General features: G+C 43.7%; 1 protein-coding gene across 5 annotated transcripts in view; it reads right to left on the bottom strand.

The window, feature by feature from the left end:
* The window catches only part of FNIP2 (folliculin interacting protein 2), a 46478-nt gene extending 26416 nt beyond the window's left edge, over window positions 1-20062 (bottom strand). For 2 of the 5 annotated variants that reach the window (XM_048941371.1, XM_048941373.1), the window contains exon 1: window positions 19817-20062. In XM_048941371.1, coding sequence (XP_048797328.1) covers window positions 19817-19911 — 95 coding nt within the window. In that variant the 5' untranslated portion in view covers window positions 19912-20062. Of the gene's footprint in view, window positions 1-4946; window positions 5118-6252; window positions 6766-19816 lie in introns of those variants that run through there. The other 3 variants (XM_048941370.1, XM_048941372.1, XM_048941374.1) reach the window with 2 other exon arrangements.
* Between the last annotated feature and the right edge of the window lie 584 nt (window positions 20063-20646).

Below are 20646 nucleotides of genomic sequence, written 5' to 3'. Positions count from 1 at the left end.
GGCAATGAATTACCATCCTCTTTAAAACAGCCCTGCATACACTGGGAGGTTTGCACGGTTCCTCATCTCTATCCTCTCTAAACAACAGAAAACCGAATCTTTTCAAGCTTTTCAATGACAACAGTAATGATTTTTTCTGGTATTCAATTTTGCAACTGAAAGACTGAGCTGAAAGGTTTATGTCGATCCTTTATTCCCCCTCCGTTCTCCAAACTGTTTCAGGTTTAAGATTAACAAAAGGATAACAAGACAGTGACAAAACTCCTTCAGTACTGCTGAGATTCTCTCGCAAGGAAAACAACTCCCTAAGCTGGAGCACATCTGCCTCTGTCAGGCAGGCCTGGGGATGCAACTCCTCCAGCCACCACGTGAAGCTCAAGAGCACAAGTGACCACGGCTACAATGGTGAGAAACATTCCTTCCAAATTCTTGATGCATTTGGCGTACGTTGGAGCACGGAGGTTTGCTTTGCCCCAGATTCAGCCACAGAAAATGCTTGTCACATCCTGCAGCTGACAAGCTGGAATTAATGAACAAAAACCCCTGGTGCTACATAAAGCACTGCCACACAGCTCTGGCAGCAACCTGGTCACATTGCCTCGTCCCTGACCTGCGTAGTCCACATCCAGGGGTAAGAGTACAACTGTTACTATTAGCTGTTGGTTCAACAAATTGCATAACAGACTTCAGTCAAGGCTGCCCCGATCTCCACCACTTAGGAACTTCCCCAAATTATGCCTGATGGAGAACAAAGGTGGAGAACTGAGGAAAGAGCACAGAAGTGCTACACAGCTGGAAGGCGGGGGCTTCTGAAGCGTCTTCTTTGATTCCATGCTCCAGTAGTCATAAATCAATAATGAGGCAATAGCATCAGCTCCTGCTAGTCAGTAAGGTAACCAGGGCAACTGCTTTTGAAGCACGCTCACAACTACAAACAGCCATTACAAGACAACTCAGCCTACTTTCTTTGTACTTCATCTTGGATTTCAGAGAACAGCTTCCCTTTCTACTGAGAAAGAAATTAGGCTGAGTCACAGAACGGTAGGGGTTGGCTGAGACCTCTGGAGATCATTGCTTGGAATGTTCCAGGGCATCTTTTTCCTTCACCTGGAGGATTTAATCCTAATTTTGAGTACGTTTGAACAGAATAAACCATATCCCAGCTCCACTTTGAAGCAGCAATGCAAATACACGGTATCTAATGGCCTGGCACACGCAGCTAGATGGTGGAACAATGCTAAAGGCTGTTTTGCCATCAACAGTAAGCAAACTTGAAACATTTGGAACGCCTTGCCTCAACAACTCCAGGAGTGCCAGACATTACTTCTCAAGTTCCCCCTTTGAGAGGGGATCACAGCTTTAAGCTAACCTGCACAACACCAGTCCTGATTCCACAGCTGACTCCACATACACATAGAACTGCAAGTAAACCACCAGTTTTACAAGCCTTCTATTAGTTTCTCAGGTGACCACCTGTGCAACTCTATTACAAAATCCAGTTGTATCAAATACAAGAGTCAGAGCCATAAACAGACTTCACACTGTTCTAACCAAGGAACTAAGCTCTTTTCAACACCTGGTGCTCTGATACCTCTCCAGTACACAGCTGATCCTTTACTGACACATTTTGGTAGCACATAATACCATAAGCATTCCTGAAGTAAATGTGCTACTTTATTAACAAGGCCAGAGGTCACCCTTCCTTCCAACAACAAAGAAAACACACATCTTTACATCTTCAATTTAAACTGTATGAACAAAGCTTCCTAAAATTAAAAAAAATTTCGGGACAGGCACAACAGGGTCAATAGTTGAAATCATAGGACTGCAAGTCAAATCTGAGAAACATTCATCTCAGGCAGATTTAGGCAGTGCAGTCCTGTATTGAACCACCAAAGCTAAAAGCACATTTATCACACCATCTCAGAATCAAAGGACTCGGAAGGGACCTCAAGGGATCAATTCCAACCCCCCTGCCAAAGCAGGCTCCCTACAATAGGTCACACGGGTAGGCATCCAGATAAGTCTTGAATATCTCCTTAGGAGGAGACTCCACAGCCTCTCTGGGCAGCCTGCTCCCTCACCCATACCATAAAGTTCTTCTGCATGTTAGTACAGAACTTCCTATGCTCCAGTTTTAGGTCATTGCTCCCTGTCCCATCTCTATATGCCATTGAGAAGAGCCTGGCCTCATCCATTTGCCTCCCACTTTCCTTGAGATACTTATAAACATTTATCAGAACCCATCTCAGCCTTCTCAACCCCCGGCTGAACAGACCCAGGTTGCTCAGACTCCCTTCACACAGGAGATGCTTCGAGGCCCTTAACCATCCGTAAGGTCCTCCGCTGGACTCTCTCTTTTTGGCCCCTGTCTTTTTGGACTGGGGAGCCCAGTTACACTTGTGTTGCACGAGTTGAGGTTTCTTTATGAACAGGTGAAGTCCCTTATTCTGCACAAAAGCAAAGTGCTCAGTTTTAAGTAAGAAACAAACAGGGTTTTATAACAGAAGCTGAAGCAGAAGCCAGTTTAAGAGCCTGCTCAGATGCCTTTTTCCATGAAGCAAAAGCAGAATTAAAGATACCTGCAATCTTTCAGAACTTCAGGAAGCAACAGGTTGAGACATCTATTAAAACGCATCATACAAAGCTTCATGTGAGTAACAGAACCACAGTAGGGAAGTAACTTCAGATAATGCTCCTGGCAGTAGTCAGCAAGCATCAGACTTATTTTAGCAAAGCCTTCACTTTGAGCCTTTGCACTGCACAGAACACAGATGCAGTCCTCACAGCAGTCTTACACATTACAGAAGTGATCCACCCTATTAAACATCATTTTGTAAGCTCAAGGACATCTATGGGCAAGCTTACAGGCATATAAATCCATTGTCTCATTACCTGCACGTGGAAGCAGGCACAAGACTAGACAGATGACTTTTTTCCCCTTACACAAAAGTTGATGAGCACACTGATTACAGGACTTCCACCCCTTATTGTTTAAGCCAGTCTGTATAACACACAGCCCTCAAAACAAAGACAGCACCATTCAGCCATTTCCTAAAAGCAGTGCTGAAGATACACAGTGCACAGACTCGCAGTACACAAACTGATTTCACGTGCATAAAAGCCAGAACCAAACCACTGCTTACATATCTTTAAATAAGCAAGAAGATAATATAGCAACGCTGAAAGACATGCTTCTTTCTGTTCCTTCGCCTATGCCTTATGATAAAAAGGGAAGATTATTTTACACGAAGTACCACTCATTTGAAAATGAAGCTCATTTCTGCATTGCATAGTTCAACTTCCTTTACGTTTAACTAAAAGAAAAGCCCTTTCATTCTCTTGCATCAGTTGTTTCTAAAAAGAGACACCAAAACATCTGAAATAAGCAGAGATATTTTAGACTATTTTTCTTAAGGAAAAAAAAAAAGCTCCTATGTGTGTACAGTGTGTTGACCTTGATCAATTATTGACAAATTTCTTAATCAATTTCCACTGCCAAGCTTGACCAAAGGACATACGTTTCTATGCGTGTCATGAAAATAAATCCTGAAGGGAAGAACAGACTGTGAAAGATATGTATAAGGTGGGAAAACAGAAGATTCTGAAAACATTATGTGAGAAATTTACACCAGTTTGCACGTTATTAAGTTGTCATTTGTCAGTGACAGTAAAAAACCACCCATACCTAAAGCTTTATTCATTCTTCTGCTTATGGACTAGACAATCAACACCCAACACACTCACAAAAAGCCTCCTGCTTGTTGGCTGCAGCACATGACAAGATGCTGGCAGTCCATTCCATGCTCAGCTACTAAATGCTGACAGCTAAGCAAACCAGAATTGCCTTTTCACTTCTTCAACACCATTCCCAACACTCCCCAACTTCATCTCTCAAGACTGTGCTCCTTACACTTGTTTGGCAAGATCAAAGTGGGCACATTCTTGATCGTTTCCTTTCTCTCTGCTTCCATCTAAAACAGCTTACCAAACTACACTTTAAGTACCTGAGGAAATTACGTGATAGTTCTATTTTACATATGCACCTACTAATCAAAGCGTTACTTCTTGTCAGCAAACAAGGTAATTCCCCAGGTAAGCATCAGTCTTGATAATGTTTTGTACAGAATGTGATATAATCATTACTTCCACAAAACAACTGCTGCTTCTTAAAGTTACTTTTTAAAAGTCTCCCAAAAAAAGTTCTCCTAAACACTGGAACACCACCTGCCATGGCCACGTTTAACTGCAAGCAGAATCAGACAAATTTTTGCAAGTGAAGATTTTACATCTTCAATTCTTTCCAGAGAACTACATAACAAAACACAATGCGAAAGTCTCCCACACAAAAACAACATGTTCGGTGTTGGAAGAACTGCTTATTGCTTAAAAGGCACATTTGGATTTAAAAGGAAATTTTACAAACAAAATAAACAGGGTTTTGTTTACCTGGTATTTTTTTAAGCCCTTTGAACATCAAAATACTGCATTACATTCAAATAGAATTCTGGTAACAGCATGCTATGGAAAAGAAAGAAAGTGAAGAGACTACAACCTAACCAACTTGTTTCACTTCAGATCACAAACCATCATTATGTGAGACCCCAAATATTCTTTAAAATTAGATAAATTCAGTAAATGAACATGACTTTGTGTAGCTGTTCCTCTTTCATGTTAAACAAAGCTAACTGGACCGAACAGTTTTCTTAGTCAAGCAGAAATACAAAAGCTTAATGCGTCCTTTCTCCCCTTTTCCTAACTATGTGACCCTCCTCTAACACTCGTGTTGGCTGTGGTAGCTGCTGGACTCTGGCTAAAGTCTCCATAGCAGCAGAAATTGATCCCAGACAAAAGAATACAGCTCAAAAATGTAGCTGAAAAAGGGAATAAGTAGAAGGTAATGCAATCTCCACCTCCTGGTGGCAGCATGAGTTACGCTAACTCACCTCATCCTTGGAGCTGGATATCTCCAGGAAAGGGTGCAAGCTCCCTGTGTCCTTTAACTAAGTATTGAGGCTACTGAGAACGTTAACTGGGTTCTCTCGTTCCCAGTGTCTGCTTTCTGCCTGCTTACCAAGGTGAGCTGACTCCCTAAGGGAAGTCGGTTCCAGAAGGGTTGGAACCACTGGAGCCAGCAAAGGGGGAAAGAGGACACAAGCACGTTGCCAGAAAGCAAAGGACAAAGAGGCAATGTCACTACTCCCTTTAGCATCAGCAGTCTGTTTGAACCATTCAGCTTATCTGATCTCACCTTCAGAGTGGATCTCTCCCACATCTAGAAGATGCTAGAATAAACAACACCCTCAAGTCTAAATAAGGAAATAACATCAAGCTGTCTACGGTCATACAACAGGAAAACCAGCTTACCTATGCCTACAAAATTAATAAGGACAATTCCTGTTAAACTTAAGTTTACTTTATTTCTCCAATTGTGGCACATACGTCACTGTCCTTTGGCTTTTTCACAATTCCTCCCTTTACAGGTCACAGACACTGAGGCTCAAGTCTCACCAAGGGGAAAGCAGAACTGTTTGCTTCTGGAAGGGAGCCACAAAGGCTTGCCCCATACTGTCTTAAATCGGTATTCTCAGTTAGTAGAGATCTAGAGATCTCCAAACTCTTAAAAAAAAAAAAAAAAGAGTAAGCTTTTAGCTGACTTTTAAAGCAATCAGAACGCATGCAATAACTGAAAAAGTGCCCTATTTATTTATATTTGAAGATTACTTTGGCAGACCTTAGAAAGTGACTAATCACCACTTCAGTGCAACACCTTCAGGTTAGAGAAATAAGAAGCCCAAAATCTATAGACTGATCTGCTGCTTTTTCTAAAAGCAATACTGAATGTACAAGAGTTATTCTAATGCTGTTTTAGAAGAATATGGAAAAGGCTGCCCTCAACCACATTTCCATAGTCATGCAGCATGCTGGCACACACCTGAAAGAAGGCACAACGTAAACAAATGCTGTTGATGCTCGTTTAATTAGACAGTGCTCGATCTAGAGATCTTTTACAAGCAAAGCACAGGGTTGCCTCCCCTATGCCTCCCCTATTCCTCCCCCCACTTCAGAGCATTCTCTCCTGCCTGCAAACCAGTGCTATCTGACCCAGTAATGCAGAAGGTGGCAAAAAAATTAAAAAGTGGAGAAGCAATTAGAAAAGGAAGGTAAGGTTACATAACCTTAAGTGAAAAGAGACCACTATTCTTCAGAGAACATCAAATGTCTTACCTATCAGCAAAACTCCATACATACCTGTTTTGCAGCAGCCTAGTCACTCTGCTCACACAGCTGACGCTTCTGTCTCTCAGAGATTTTCTAATCCTCTCATCTAATTTGGCACAAGAGAAATCATTTCCAAGCGGCACATCACTGTTGTTTCTTGCTCTTTCTATTTGTTCCCCTGCATTTGTAGTTTTTGGTGTACCCCCACACATTTTCTTCTGCTACAAATCCTCTTGCAAGAAGCTGAAGAGATACAGCCTCGAGCAGGTTTCTTTACTATAGATCAACCATTAACGATGAGAATTCCTATCAGATTTCTTCCCTACACAGGAACACAATCCAATGATTTCTTGTTGGAGGAAGAGGAGGCAAATACACGCCATTCATGAAGAAATACAGCTGAAGCTACAGTACCAATGCAATTATTCCAGACAGAAGAGCAGACACTACTTCCAAGTTTCAGAAGCCATTCTCTTGCTGTGTTAGTTTCCTACCAAGCCTGGCGCAAAGCTGCAGCAGATACAACAGCTAATATTGACTTAAACTGTGTTTGTTTCCTGGTGTGTGATTAGGTAGCTGGCAATTATGTAGTCACAAGACCAAACCATATGGCCTCTTAAAAAAAAAAAAAAAAAGCATAGTTGCTTTTGCAGTGACTCGCCCTTCGTTGCAAGGTTGTTCTAACACTGGCTACAACACCCTGTTAATGGCTCTCATGTGAGCAAGTGTCATCTGACAACTCCTAGCAACCTCATATAGCACAGGAGCAAATAAGAGTCTGTCATCATCGCCATATGGTTTATGGGGGGGAGGGGGTTGGAAACCACCACCAAGAAGCACCAACTGTTTTGCACTGTAATGATTTTACTTTCCAGGACAAAAGACATTTACTCTTGAAGGAGAATTTCGAGGTACCGTTTTGAAAAGCTGTTAGAAAGAAGAGAAAACACCAAGTTTGTCGCAGATATTGCCCGTTTGTGAGAACTTACAGTCACAGGCCTATTAAAACAATTCAGTGACAGTATTGGTGACAAATACCTCATAAAACACTTCTAGCAAAGATCACACACAATTTGAAACAGGCCAATGGAACTTCACACTTGATTCAAGTTCATGTAATTCTGCTGGAGAACTGAGTCTTCCTTCCCAACGCTGTTCTTAAAGAAACTAAATAAAACAAAAACATCCACACAACTGCCAGTAACTCCTCATACACAGCTTCTTAGCTAAGGAGCTATTGGCCTTCTGAATTAAAAAAGGAAACTAACCTTGCCAATGGTCACCCAGAAATACAGCAGGAGAGTTGGACAAGATGTCAAACCCCAGCGGTACACGCTACCTGCTGAATAGCACAGCATCCTCCTTAAAGGCTTTTTGTAAGCTCTGTAAACCACAACATCTAAACCCTGGAAAAAAGACATGTGGTCAAGTAGAGCATAGTAACACTGAACACCTTGCCCAGACACACAGGAGGAAACCTGAAGCAGTTAAGAACAAAAAAAAGAAGAAAACAGTCCAAATTATGTGAATACACACACAGACCTGGAAGTTCCAGATGAGGGAAATGGGTGCAGAGCTCCAAAACATCCAGTTAAATCCCAGTGTCAGAGACTAGAAATACAACAGCAAGAAGCCCCCTAAAACTCTACAAGACCCCCTGGGAGCTATACAACAATATTTCATCAGCACTCCTGACATATTGAGGGAATTATGACTGGAAATCTATGGAACACGTCAAGTCTAAGGAGCAGATACTGCAGAAAATGGAAGAAGGCACCCTCAGAAGTTATCCTCTGAGAAGCAGAGTTAAACCATTCTTCTTTTTCTAGGCAATGTGACAGCACATCACCTGTTCTGTTTGTAGGTCATTTCCTGTCCTTCATCTCAGCTCTTACAGAGTTGCATACGTTACTCCAATCCATTCCCAGTAAGGAGATCTGAGGCGAGGGTTGGGAAGAGGAAATATATATGATGGAAGCTATTAAGAATTTTCTGTAAAAGTTACAGTTGTCCACTAAAATCTAAACACCGTTTTCAAATAAAATATTTGTGAAGTGTCCAACAAGGTTTTGTTTCCCAGATAGCTTTACAAAACGTAGAAAAAAAAACAGAAAGTTCGCATCATACCTGCTGTTTCAGTGAGAATTTCATTCTATGAGTCATACTTACAGAGCTGATACACAAAAAAACAATACCCACAACCCAGACATTTGGGATGAGCGCCAGAAAGTATCTGTAAGTAAAGTGAAATCTATTTTGGATTGCTTAAAGACGAATTTCCCTCTTTAAGGCTATTTAATAGACAACGTAGATGTATTTTCCCTTCTCCTCTCCCAAGACAGCGTTTACTCCATGCTGCTCCTCTTTTTTACTGCCTCGGAAGAGCTGTGCCGATGCCACACAGCATTCGTTTTCCACAATCATTTAAAGTAGTCCTAATATGGTAAAGCACTGTTTAACCTTAGCTGAACCGCCTTGTTCCAGCATGATACATACTTACTAGTTTCATACAAGTCAGGCTGGATATATTGCAGATTAGTCACGCAACAAGTGAAGGAACATGTCATTTGCAGCACTTCCCTCACCTCGAGTTCTCCTACAGAAAGAGCTGTGGTGCAGTTCTCCATGTTAGATCACTGCCCACAGATGTTGCCTTTTTAGAAGAATAATTTCGCATGGTGCTGCATGAAAAAGAAAACAACGCTGGGTGTATTTGTTCACTGCAAATGCAGAACTAACTGAACTTATGGTCAGAGAAAGCACTGAATTTTTGCAAGGTTGGAAGCATTTTTCACCATCTCCGTCAAAAAGCAGTATCACCCCATACACATATACACACCTGACAGAAGCTAACAAGCAGTTCCATGCCAAGTTAAAGTCACCATAAACTGCCCACATCAGCTTTTCGCAACCAATGAGAAGAGCCTGCTAAAGCAGCATTTTGCAACGCAGCCAACTTTCATAAGTTTGGATTCACCGTTCAGAGGCTTATCTCTAAGTCTGGGAGCCAGGTTCCATGCAATGTCTCAATGATAATGTTAAATAAAACAGGGAAAAAAAAACCAACATACCAAGAACAGCATGTTTGAAGTAGCACCATACCCAGCACAAGACAATGTTTGGAGTTGCTAGCCCCCAAAACACAGTGCAAAAAGAGCACAGGGGTGTTATTAGGGGGAACTGTAACCCCAGTAGCTTTCCAGCAGCTAGCAGATTGCAGTTTGTCCAAACTAAGTCACATATTCTGCAAAAGGGGTTTTACAGCATTAATCTTGATGACGGCAAAGAACCAAAGGCTCACTTGCCCACAGAGCATTCTCTGGGCTTTTTTCTGCTTTAGAAAGATAAGGAAACCTCCAGGAAGCAGCTCCCAGCTGTCTCTGGAGCCAAAGCAGCCGTGCCAAGCGGCAGCGGCCTGGCAGGAGCGAGCAGCGCAGGTTCCGGCCCTCGGCCAGGAGCGGGCGGCCCGCCTCCTGCTGCCTCAGCGCCAGGTCTGGCCTAACGCAGCGCTCACATGGCCCTCGCTCCAGCAGCGCCATGTGACTGGGCCGGCAGCCAGGAGCAGAGCTACTAAACGCACACACTGCCAAGGCATGTTGGGCAGCTGCCTCCGCCAGAACACGAGACCAGTACAAGCCTCCTGCCCCGCCAGCCTCACTGCCTGTGCTTTCAACCCTGCTTTTAACAGAGGGAAGCAGAACTGAATGCCACACATTTCAGGAAAAAATTAAAAAAATAAAAAAAAAAAACTGCAGCAATGCAATGCAAAATCTGGTATTCATAACGCTGAACCAGCTCATGTAGCATTTCAGCGCTATGGGGAAGTAGGGGCTGATCTCAGACCTATCATCTACACAGACAAGCAGGCCCACACAGACACCACCACCACCACAGCTCCAGGCAGCATCCCGAGGCACTGGCTTGGTTGCCTGCTCTTTCTTCCTCTTCTGCAAAACTTGGGTTTGGTTTCTTTTTATTTATTTTTTTCCAAGTCTGTATGCTTGGGAAAAAATAGGCTGCTTTCAAACGCATGCTCAAAGCAGTAGGGCTAGTACATGAAAATAAAAGCTATTAAGAAACAATATTATTAGAAATAAGTAAATGCATCCTCGTGCCAACTGATACAGAAGATATGAACAACGTCGTCTGTGCTGCCTGACATTGAAAGATCCTACCAGCTTGCCAAAACAAGGACTGCTCCCATGTTGTGATGTTGGTGTGCGATGTCACAGGCAGCTGTTGGTGGCACGGCAGTAGATGCTGAACCTTCCCACCAACATTCCGCTCCATGTTATTGCTGCACGACAACAGATGGCAGCAGAGGGGCCGTCTGACAAAATGGTGTCTGACATAGAAGTGTGTATGGAGCAAAACTGTGCCAGCAAACTCCTCCAGACAGAAAAAAAAAGGCACCCATTGACATGTGAACACGTACAGAGACCAAACAGTGGATGTGAGCACAGTGAGGCTGTGAGCAGTGTGTTTCAGTAGGGGCAGCAGTGGCCCTCCTCTGTTGGTACAGACTTTCATGAGAGTGGCACACAGGCTGTTGTTCATTGCTGTGAAAAATGCACAGCCAGTGGTGGTGTCCACACTGAAAAATAGTGTTCTGTAGCTGAGAATCTGCTCTATCAAATAGTACTGTTGTGCTCTTTGTACCTGCTGTAGTTTCCACGGAAACATATGCCAGGCATTACTTTCAGAGCCATCAACATATTCTCTTGGTAAGAACTCCAGCACTTGGAACTCAAAGTAACTAAAAGCACTTGCATGTCAAACTGAATAGAATACAGCTCAGTAACAAATTGCATCATCAAATTCACAAGTAAAAAAAGATCTTACTTTTCATTTGGCTGTTTTTTTTTTCCTTTGCTTCTTAATATCCAGCACCGTGGTTTTACAACTCTACTCTTGTATTTCATTAATACCTGTGACAAATAAACCTTAAGATAGCAAACGTGGCACGCCAGCACTGCTGAGAGCTGAAGCAGCTCGAATTGCTCAGCTAGCAAAACATGGCTGAGTTCTCTGTAAATAGTTACAGCCAGCTGTTGTAAGAGCAAGATGCTTCTTAACTCCTTTGGAAAATAAAAAGAGAATCAAGAGGTAACTGGAAAGTTAGCCTGCAATAATGGGAATGAAAAACAAATAAAGTATGTTGAATACTTATGGAAGTGCACTGATTTACCCTGCTGGCAGGAATATGGGAAAGAACACAGGCACAAGAAGGCAATACATGATCATCCTAAAGTTGCTCATGCTATAGCATGAACAGCAAAAGCCCATCGTCTCTCCATAGATGAATGCCAGGAAATCCTGACTTAGATTGAACGAAGTGATAACACAGATGGATATAACGTCAGCTCCGGCGTTTTTCATTAGTTATGGCCAAAAATACTGTGTTTTTGTCTTTGTTCTTGTTGTTATGACCATTTGCCTATTCCATCCAAAACACTTTCCTTAACCCTCAATTGCAGATGGTACCGCAAGCAGTTCTCCAGCACTGAATCCTGAAAGCCTTGTGCATATTTATTCTTACGTTTCTCTACAAAGGAAAGAAGCCACGTCTCAGAACTCTGTACAAGTTCAGAGTAGTTAAATCACTTATAATTTACCACCCTCTCAGTGAAATAAGAGAGACAAAACCAAACAAACCACAGTTTAGCCACAGCCTGGCATGGCAGATGCAGCCTTACTGCAAGACACTATCCAAGAGACTTACGTTTTGTTTACTATACCAATTGCATAGGATTTTGAATGTATAAATAGTCATTAAGTTATGAAATAACCTCTTGCTTAAAGTAGGCCAACCACTCTAACTACTCGCACAGATTCCTGAACATTTCATCCAATATGATGGTATTGTATTAAAAGTTTATGCAGTCAGGTTTATAAGTACAAGTTGCTCATGCCCAGAAACATGCTAAAATAGAGTTTGTCAAAAGTGAAATATATAGACCAATAGCAAGAAACACACAGAAGAGAGCCACGTGCAACCTTGCTGTGCAATAGGAACATGTTTCACACATCTGGTAATAGAAACAACCTAAAACTTCTAAAGCATCAAACTCGTGTAGCAATTGTCTACTTACCTAAATCAGAAACCATCCTCCCTGTGAGCAAGTAGGAATTGCTCAAGTGCTCAGTGAAGAACTGCTCAGTGATCCTCGGTGACACATTTGCATAACCAGGTGCTTTATAGGAGATATAACTTTCTCCTGAGATTAAACCTACAGGAGGAGGCTTATAAGGAACCACTTAACCACTACAGATTCAGGACAACTTCATTAAAAACAAACAAACCAACACAGAATTCTCATTTTCTTTTCCAATCAGAACGGGGAAATCAGACAAAGAGATCAGGCAGATGCAGTGTCAATTGGGTAGAAAGATTTGCAGAGGTGGTTGACAAAAAAAAAACACCACAACAATCACTCATATTCATTATGAGATCCAATATTCTCTTCCCACTCTTTCCATTCCACTCCCAATCTAGCCCTGGACTCATTGTCCAGTCCAGCTACATGCAGCCCTTTTATGAAGTTATCACATGCCACCATAAAATGACAAAGCAGCTTAGATTTAGATACTCATTCTTCTATCTCCATTCAAAACTACTCCCAAATATATTTGTATCTGTAAAACTTCTCATCAGAAATATTCAAGTCATCAGATGTCATCCACTCACTCAAAGTTGGAATCGCATGTGAAAGTGATCAGTGCTCAGTAAGTACAGACAGATGTTACGAATGGTATCCTGACAAAGGGAGCTAATTTTTCCCAACTCTTCACCTTGATGCTATGCAGAAACTCATTTAATGGGTGGTAAGGCAGAAGCTGGTGCTCCCGAATCTGTTTGAGCTGACTGCCACATGAGAGCAACCTTCCTCCAGTCTAAAAGCCAGCATCCACTAAGGGTTCAGATGCACGTTACCATGGCTATCAGCCAAGCGAACCAAAGTGGTTACCAATCCCCAGGCCTTTATTACAGTCATCTCAGTGCAGCTGAGGACCAGAACAATAGCTCGATAGCTATTTCTGCCTGCAGTCTGATAGTTAAACACAAAGTTCTGCAGGAGATGGTTATGTCACCAGCCTTTAAACAGACAGGACTGTCAGCGCTGCTGCAGAAATGACAAGTATCCAGTAACTCTAGCATGGGAGAAAGTGACATCATCCCACACCACTGCAGCCTGTTTTCCAAGAGCAAACCCTTAACATACACAGACTCAACTCTGCTGCTGCACAAAACTGCACCAAAAATCCCTTCTTCTTTGTGCCTTCCTACAGGTTACCAACCTTCCTTTCTGGAAGGTGAACAGGTCACTGCCCACATCATTTAAAAAGCCATGACTTATAAGAAATAAAAGGCCCACCAGCTTTGCAATGGAGCAAAGCGTTAAAAATGAAGATTATAGATGGTCATTTTGTGGGAAAGGCAAGGGAAGATGACAGATACAAGCACTCCGTTCAATACCAGTTGAATGAGTTAATACAGCCACACACAGAAACAAAGAAAACAGACAATCCGTGTGACCACAGGCTCATTCTCAAGTTGCAGATTTTGAAAAGTTTCCATACCTGTCTTTGCTCAGGATTTGACAAAATGTTGTAATGTGAATGCAGTAAGCACCGCCTGATCTGGAAGCGATGCACTTCTAACGAAAGAACCTACTTAGAACTACGTATTCAACAGTTTCTAAGTCAATCTCTCGAGGGTTTCCTTCAAAAACCATTAGCTAGTGTACTCTGCTCAAATTTCCCGTGCTCCTGAAGTTTTGCATTCACATACCCAGACCCTCAAGTCAAGCAACTTCAGTTGCCAGACAGCGTTCAGATTCAGAATTCAGTGCAAACGTTTTGCACAGAAATCCAAAGCATCAAATTTGTTCAAGCCACTGTTATTTTCATAAATCAGCGTGCTTAATGCTAGCAGAAGCTAGGAGATATTGCACAAGAAGCTTCCTGACTTCATTACAAAATATACTGTAGTAAAGCATTCAGAATTCTAATTGTAAAGTGCTAATATCCAACTCAGCCCTTAGCACCTCTATTAGACAATTAAATATTGACCATTTGTTTACATAACACACCTAATTTCATTAGCACATCTGAGGCTTCCCCAGCACCTGGGAGGAGAAAAATTGAGCTGCATGACATTTAGATAAGAACACACTGCAGAGAAAGCTCCATACCGATTCGATAATTGCATGACATACATGTAGCACAAGTTTGATTTCAGCACAAGTCATGGAAAGAAAACCATGAGTCAGTTTTAACAACGATAAATGCTTTTTAAAACTCTCATACCTATTAATCACTGCAGTTCTAACCACCTCCCCACCATCCAGGATGCGTGTTGACCAACAAAACCAGAAATATTTTGGCTGCAGTCACATGAAAGCACCAGTACTTGCCCTAATCAGGTCTGGAAAGACAGATCTATAACCAAACTCCCTAAGCCAGCCTTCTCGGTGCCTCAGAAGAATGCATCACCTTGCAGCCTTGCTAAAGCTTGTCTTGTGACCTCAGTCTTGTATATAAAGCATGATACTGCTACAAATGTTTGCACAGCTGATGCATGCAAATAGGGCAAATGGAGCGCTGGAAGAAAGGCGGTGAGAACTGTCAGCATGAGGAGAAAGCCAAATGGAGAAAAGAACCTGAGCCTGAAGGTTAAGAAAACTGGGAGGTAGAAGACACACACAAGTGGTTCACAACAGGCAAACGTGGTGAATTGCCACGTCCAGGCTGGTTAACCACACTGCTGGTAGTCACACACTTCATCGCAAGGAAGTGCTTGCAAAGGGACACACCAGTCACATTTGGTGCCTTCACACACAAAATGCCCAACTCAAAGTCCTCCATTTCTCACATACTGCTGCAATCGTACTGATGAGAAGCCTCACGTGGCACAGAGCGATAATTAGGATAACATAACGTTCTTCTTATGGCACTTTGTCCAAGTGGCATTCAAGACGATGCCGCTCTCCTAATCAAGGGTGCACTTAGTAGAACCAACAGTTGGCAGATACAGAACAGAACACGCTGCTCTGAAGCTGAGCCTTCTGTTCAGGAGCCATCCCTGAATGCTGCTCAAGAGCAAAGTAGATTACAGAAGAAAGCAAACGATTGTCAGCATCACAGGGAATCCCTAGTACACAGCTACTACTAACCCAAGGAATTCACTCTGAAAAAGGAGAAGAAAAAAAGGTCTGAGCTGCTTCAACAGCAGTATCAGAACAAGAGATACATTGCTTTTGTGGGAACAACTACTCCATTTTCTGGCCCACCTGACCCCAGCTATTTTGTCACACCTGAACTCACCTTTCAGTGGGCTGCCACTGAATCACAAGAAGTCACTACTACAAATGAGAACTACATCCAGCAGCATCCAAGTAGGACAACATAACTTAATGAACACAATGTTCCTGTCAAATCTCTGCTACTTTCCATCCTTCTCAACTTTCAATAAAGTTTTTTTGTTACTTTAACAGAGTTTACTGAAGAGTCTACTAAAGCACGCCTACAGCACTTCTTCTGGTTTGTCTATGAGCGAATGTCCAATTTTCTACTCCGCACAGTGTGTTGGACAGGTGAGAGCACTCACCTATGCACCCTTTGGCATGAGAACATCAGAAGTACCCTAAGAATCAGGCCCCAAGGACCTGGTATCCAACTGCACACCAATTTAAGAGCCAAGCGTGTAGGAAACACGTTATTAGCTTGTTAAGCCACACAGTTAAGTTACCTGTAAAACAGAAACAAGATAACCCACTGGTAAAACCTATTTGTTCAGTCAAGCAAGAACATGCCTTTTTATGGGAGCAAATAAAATGATCAAGGTGATCTCTCTCAATGTCAACTGTGGTGTAAAAAGAAAACAACAACTACCCAACAGGAATGCCACACAGAGGGTTTCTTCTGGCACCCTCAAGAGAGAACAAGAGCAAGTCTCAGAGCAAAGGCAGAGGAAACCAAGAGGTTGTTCAGTGATGGCAGCCTCTGGTGGAAGGGAAAGCCAAACAGCATTAAAAGGGAGAATAGCCTTGGTTCCTGCACAGCTCAAAAGCCAGAGGACTTGGGTCTTCTTTGTCTTCCTCCAAAACAGCCCCAGGCTGGAAGTGTGGTTTCCATGTCAAAAGACCATCCTTTCAATCACTTCCTCGCTAAGCTGTTTCTTGGGTGAGACTGCTTGCAATAAATCTCCTTCCGCGGAGCAAACTTCTTAGCTCTCATTAGTGAGGAGAGGCCAAGCCAGAACAGAGGCAATAACGCCGCACCTTAAGGCTCACCTTCAGCCATCAGCAAACAGGTAGAAGGCCAAGGCTTCCTTTAAACCTTCCCACGCCCATGCTCAGCTCTGGCCCTGGGCTGCATCTCCCTTCCAATAGGACAGGGATTTTGTTTTTTTTTTCCCCCCAAATGCTTTTTTTAAAGGGCTCACAATCAGATTTTTAGTGATACTTCCACACATAAAGATGTACACGCGTGCTCAGTATCTCTACTGCCGCATGGGACGCTTACAAAGCTGCAAGAAGCTTCAAGAGAAACCTAATTAGGCTAGAGGAATTTACCGAGGAGTGTTTCATTATAACAAAGAAAGATACAACAAACTGACACGGCAAGCATGTGCAAAGCTCACCACTGCTTTCTTTCCTTTTTCAGAGGGTGGAACATCACAAGGCTGGTAATAAGTGCTGTGAAATAATGCCTAGTGAGTAGGATCTCGCTGAGCATTTCAGCACTGTGACCAAAGGAATTATTAATATCAACTGCCAGACAAGTGATCTCATACACCAACACTAACAAACTGTTACCAGATAGATATCCTGCAGCTACAACATGACATCCGTTCCATTACAGGCACCAGAAGGAGCAGCTGATATTTAAAGCTGAAGTAAGAGCCTGTTTGCAAGTTTTGAACCCAGCTGAAATAACACTTTTTTTTATAGAATCCATGTAAAATAGAGTTATTGCCTATTTCACAATATTTATTCACAAAACATACAAAATAATTCTTATCAGTGGTTGCAGCACAAAAATTACATATTTTCCAATGAGAGAGCAACCTCAAGAACTCAAGCATACGTCCTTTCATTTTTATATCCCTGGGTACAGGTGCTTCATAATCAAAAACAGCTACAAACCACACAAAATATGAAACTACTGTGAAATCTCAGCCCTCTGCTTGAGACAGCTTCAATCTTTTGTGTTTGGAAGTACAGCAAAACACTGCTGTGTGGTCTCACCCTGGAGCCAAGCGAGAACTACAAACTGCTGCAAACTGAAGAGCAAGCTATCCACAACAGCTAACCTTCTTAAAGCCACCCAAAACCAACACTAACTTGTTTAGCCCTTGAGACATTCTAGCCTCCACGTAAACTTTGTGGTTATTCAATTAGAAATTCTAGGGGAGGAGGATGCTTTGTTCCTGCCCTAATAGCCGCTCTTCTGCTGCACGTGAACCTGGTAGCACTCCAAAATCTGTACAAACTACTCTAAATCTATCTTGGAAGGGAAGTCACATTTGATAAGCAAATAAGAAGCACGTATGTACACACACGTGCAGATATTTTTACTTAAGGGAAGCAAAAAACCAGCAGTAATGAAGAACAGAAGCTGAAGATGTGTGTTCAAAACTGCTTATAACAAATACAACGTCATGTCACGAGTAGCCATCTGCTCCCCAGCTGCTTTTATCTTTTTTGAAGAGAAACCAGATATTCTACAGTTCCACACGCTGCCCTTTCACCACCTTGTAGTGCCATTATTCTGAAGGGTGGTTCAGGCCAGCAGTAAGTCCTGCTATCCTAACAGCACCTCATTAAAGCCTACACCCCGTGTTTACCTCCTTCTCACCCAGCAGGTAAGGGCTGTGTTTCCATTAGCACGCAGTGCAGCCCAGCAGGACTAGATCCACGCAGAGCAATAAAATAATTGGTGCTAAGGACCTGACACCCACACCGTGCATGTTGTGAGGTTTTCTGTTTCAGCAGCAGCCTGCTCCAAGGACTGAACATTCAGTGGCTGGAGCACTTTCTAATTTCACTCAGGCCGACAGGAATCCAGTTTGCCCAATGAAGCCACTTAGCTATGGGAGCCAAGGTTCTGTAAGCGGAGACAATTGAGAGGATTTCTTTAAAAGAGTGCTCCTGGTCCAAATTAGAATGTTAATGCTCCTGCAGCCAAGAACCATTTCATGTGGCTCAACATTCAGCTATAGGCACCACAGCTCTCTTTGCTTGTGAGACTGTGCCAGCTCATCTTGGTAAGCAGCATCCAAGGCAGCTTGCTTTTCTCTCCAGAACCAAAGAGAGGAAGCAGCTGTGATGCTCGGTCAAGTTGTAGCTCCAATGAAAGGAAAACAGCACAAGCAGTACCATTCACACACAGGCCTCGAGTCTGGTCCAGTGCCCTCTGCAACAAAGCTTCTCCTCTCATCCAGGGAACATCATAAAATGTACTGAGAGGGGAAAAAAGTTGTCATATTAGGTAAACTTGGGGAGTTATTATTGACAGGAATCATTTTCAGCAAGTCTGTTCCTGCTTTGGGTGAGGGGCACACATGAAGACACTCAGGCTTTCAGAGTTCTGTAACGATCCAAGGGCCAAGGATACAGATAACCACTGGCCCCAGAGATTTACATACAGCAAAACACACACCAAATGCGGAATGCTCTCATTAACTAATAAAACTTACTAAAATCCTTAAAAATATAGGCTTGCTATTAGACCAGAAAGCAATCCTGCCTCTCTGCCTCAAACACTGACCAGCACAATATGCTTAATACAGAAGTTACCAAAGGATTAAGACTTCACTTCTACTTCCAATCACACATGGCCATTCAATCAGAAATTACTGTTCAACAGAAAGCCTATTAAGAATGTTGCTTTTAAGATCCACTCATTATACTCCTGTGGGTCACCAAAAGGCCACTGGAAAAAAAAAATATACTGCAGCACATTTGGAAGTTGTGAGGAAGAATTTTAATGCAATATTAACATTAAAAAAAAACACCCTAAAAAACCGCAAAAAATGTCCCCCCAAAACCTTTAAGATGCCAAAACCTAATCAGGATTCGGGTAGTAAAGGATTCCCTGGGATGGACACTAAAGAGTGATGAGTGCCTACAATAAAATTTTAATTATTACTACTTTTAAGTGCCATACCATCTACACACCACTAAACCAATGTGGAATATCTTAACCGGCGAGCAGGAAAAAGAAATACATAGGCCCTAAGCTCGTAAGATACTGCAGATAGAAGAAACAGAGCTTTTAACAGGGGATACGCTATGCAGGGAAACGTGGGCATTCTCAATGCGTCCAAGGGAAGGAACGGAGCGCCGGGCTCTGATACAAAGCACTCGGTAAGACCGGAGCAAAACAACAGGGCAGGCACGGAAAACATGCCTTCTTTCCAACGGAGAGCCTCGATTAGACCTTACACGCCGCACACAGCAAGCAGCAAGGCGTTACGGCTGCCCCACATAGCCCAGCCCCGCTCCGTAACAAGAACGCGGCCAAAGCGCTGGCCCTGCGACCCAGCCGCCCGAACGCCGCTCAACCTCGCGCTCCGCCGCTCACCTACCTGAAAGCGGGTCCCTCCCCCGGAGCCCGGCCGCTGGGGGCCGCCGCGCCGCCGCCCCTTTTGTTGAAGAGCTTCTGCAGCAGAGTGGGGGCCATGCTGCCGCCCCGCCCCGCCCGCGGCCCCTCGCCGAGCGGCTCAGTTGGCGGAGGGCGGCCGCGGCTTCGTTCCCGCGGAGCCGCCCAGCATCGCGCGGAGGAGGCGAGGGGCGCCGGCGGCCGCCCGTCACCTGACAGCGCCCGCTGCCCACCGGCGGGGACGCGGACGCGGAGGCGCCGCGCCCCACGGGCGGCTCTGATTGGCTGGGCAGCGCGCCAGACCCCGCCCCCAGCACCGGGAGCCAGCCTTAAAGAGACACGAGCCCTACGCGGCTGTGTGTGTGCGGGCGGCTCCCGCGGCTGAGCTGTGTTACGTGCGCCACACGTGTTTTTGTACTCGTGGCAATATGCGGGCGCGCGTGTATGTATAATGCACGTCTATAACACATCTCTGCGCGTGCGGGCACGTGGATACACTTATGCCTTAACTTATAACCCAAATGCCATTCTGATGTTCCTCTATTTGTGTTTGCTTAATGTGGCTGGTTTCATAGAAATGCAGTGCATCCCAAGCTGGAAGGGCTCCTAAGGGTCATCGAGTCCAACTCTTGGCTCCACCCTGGACACCCAGTATTCCAGCCCTGGGTTTGAGAGAGGTATTCAAATGCTGTTTGAACTCCAGCAGCTCAGGGCCCTGGGCAGCCTGTTGCATGCCCACCTCCCTCTGCTGAAGAACCTTTCCCTATCTGCCCCTCCCCTGACAAAGCTCCATGCTGTCTCCCTCAGGACCTGGGA

Source organism: Lagopus muta, chromosome 4 (genome assembly GCF_023343835.1).
Source record: "Lagopus muta isolate bLagMut1 chromosome 4, bLagMut1 primary, whole genome shotgun sequence".
Lineage (NCBI taxonomy): Eukaryota > Metazoa > Chordata > Aves > Galliformes > Phasianidae > Lagopus > Lagopus muta.
The sequence above is the reverse complement of the archived record's forward strand: the minus strand, read 5'-3'. Positions and strand labels throughout refer to the sequence as shown.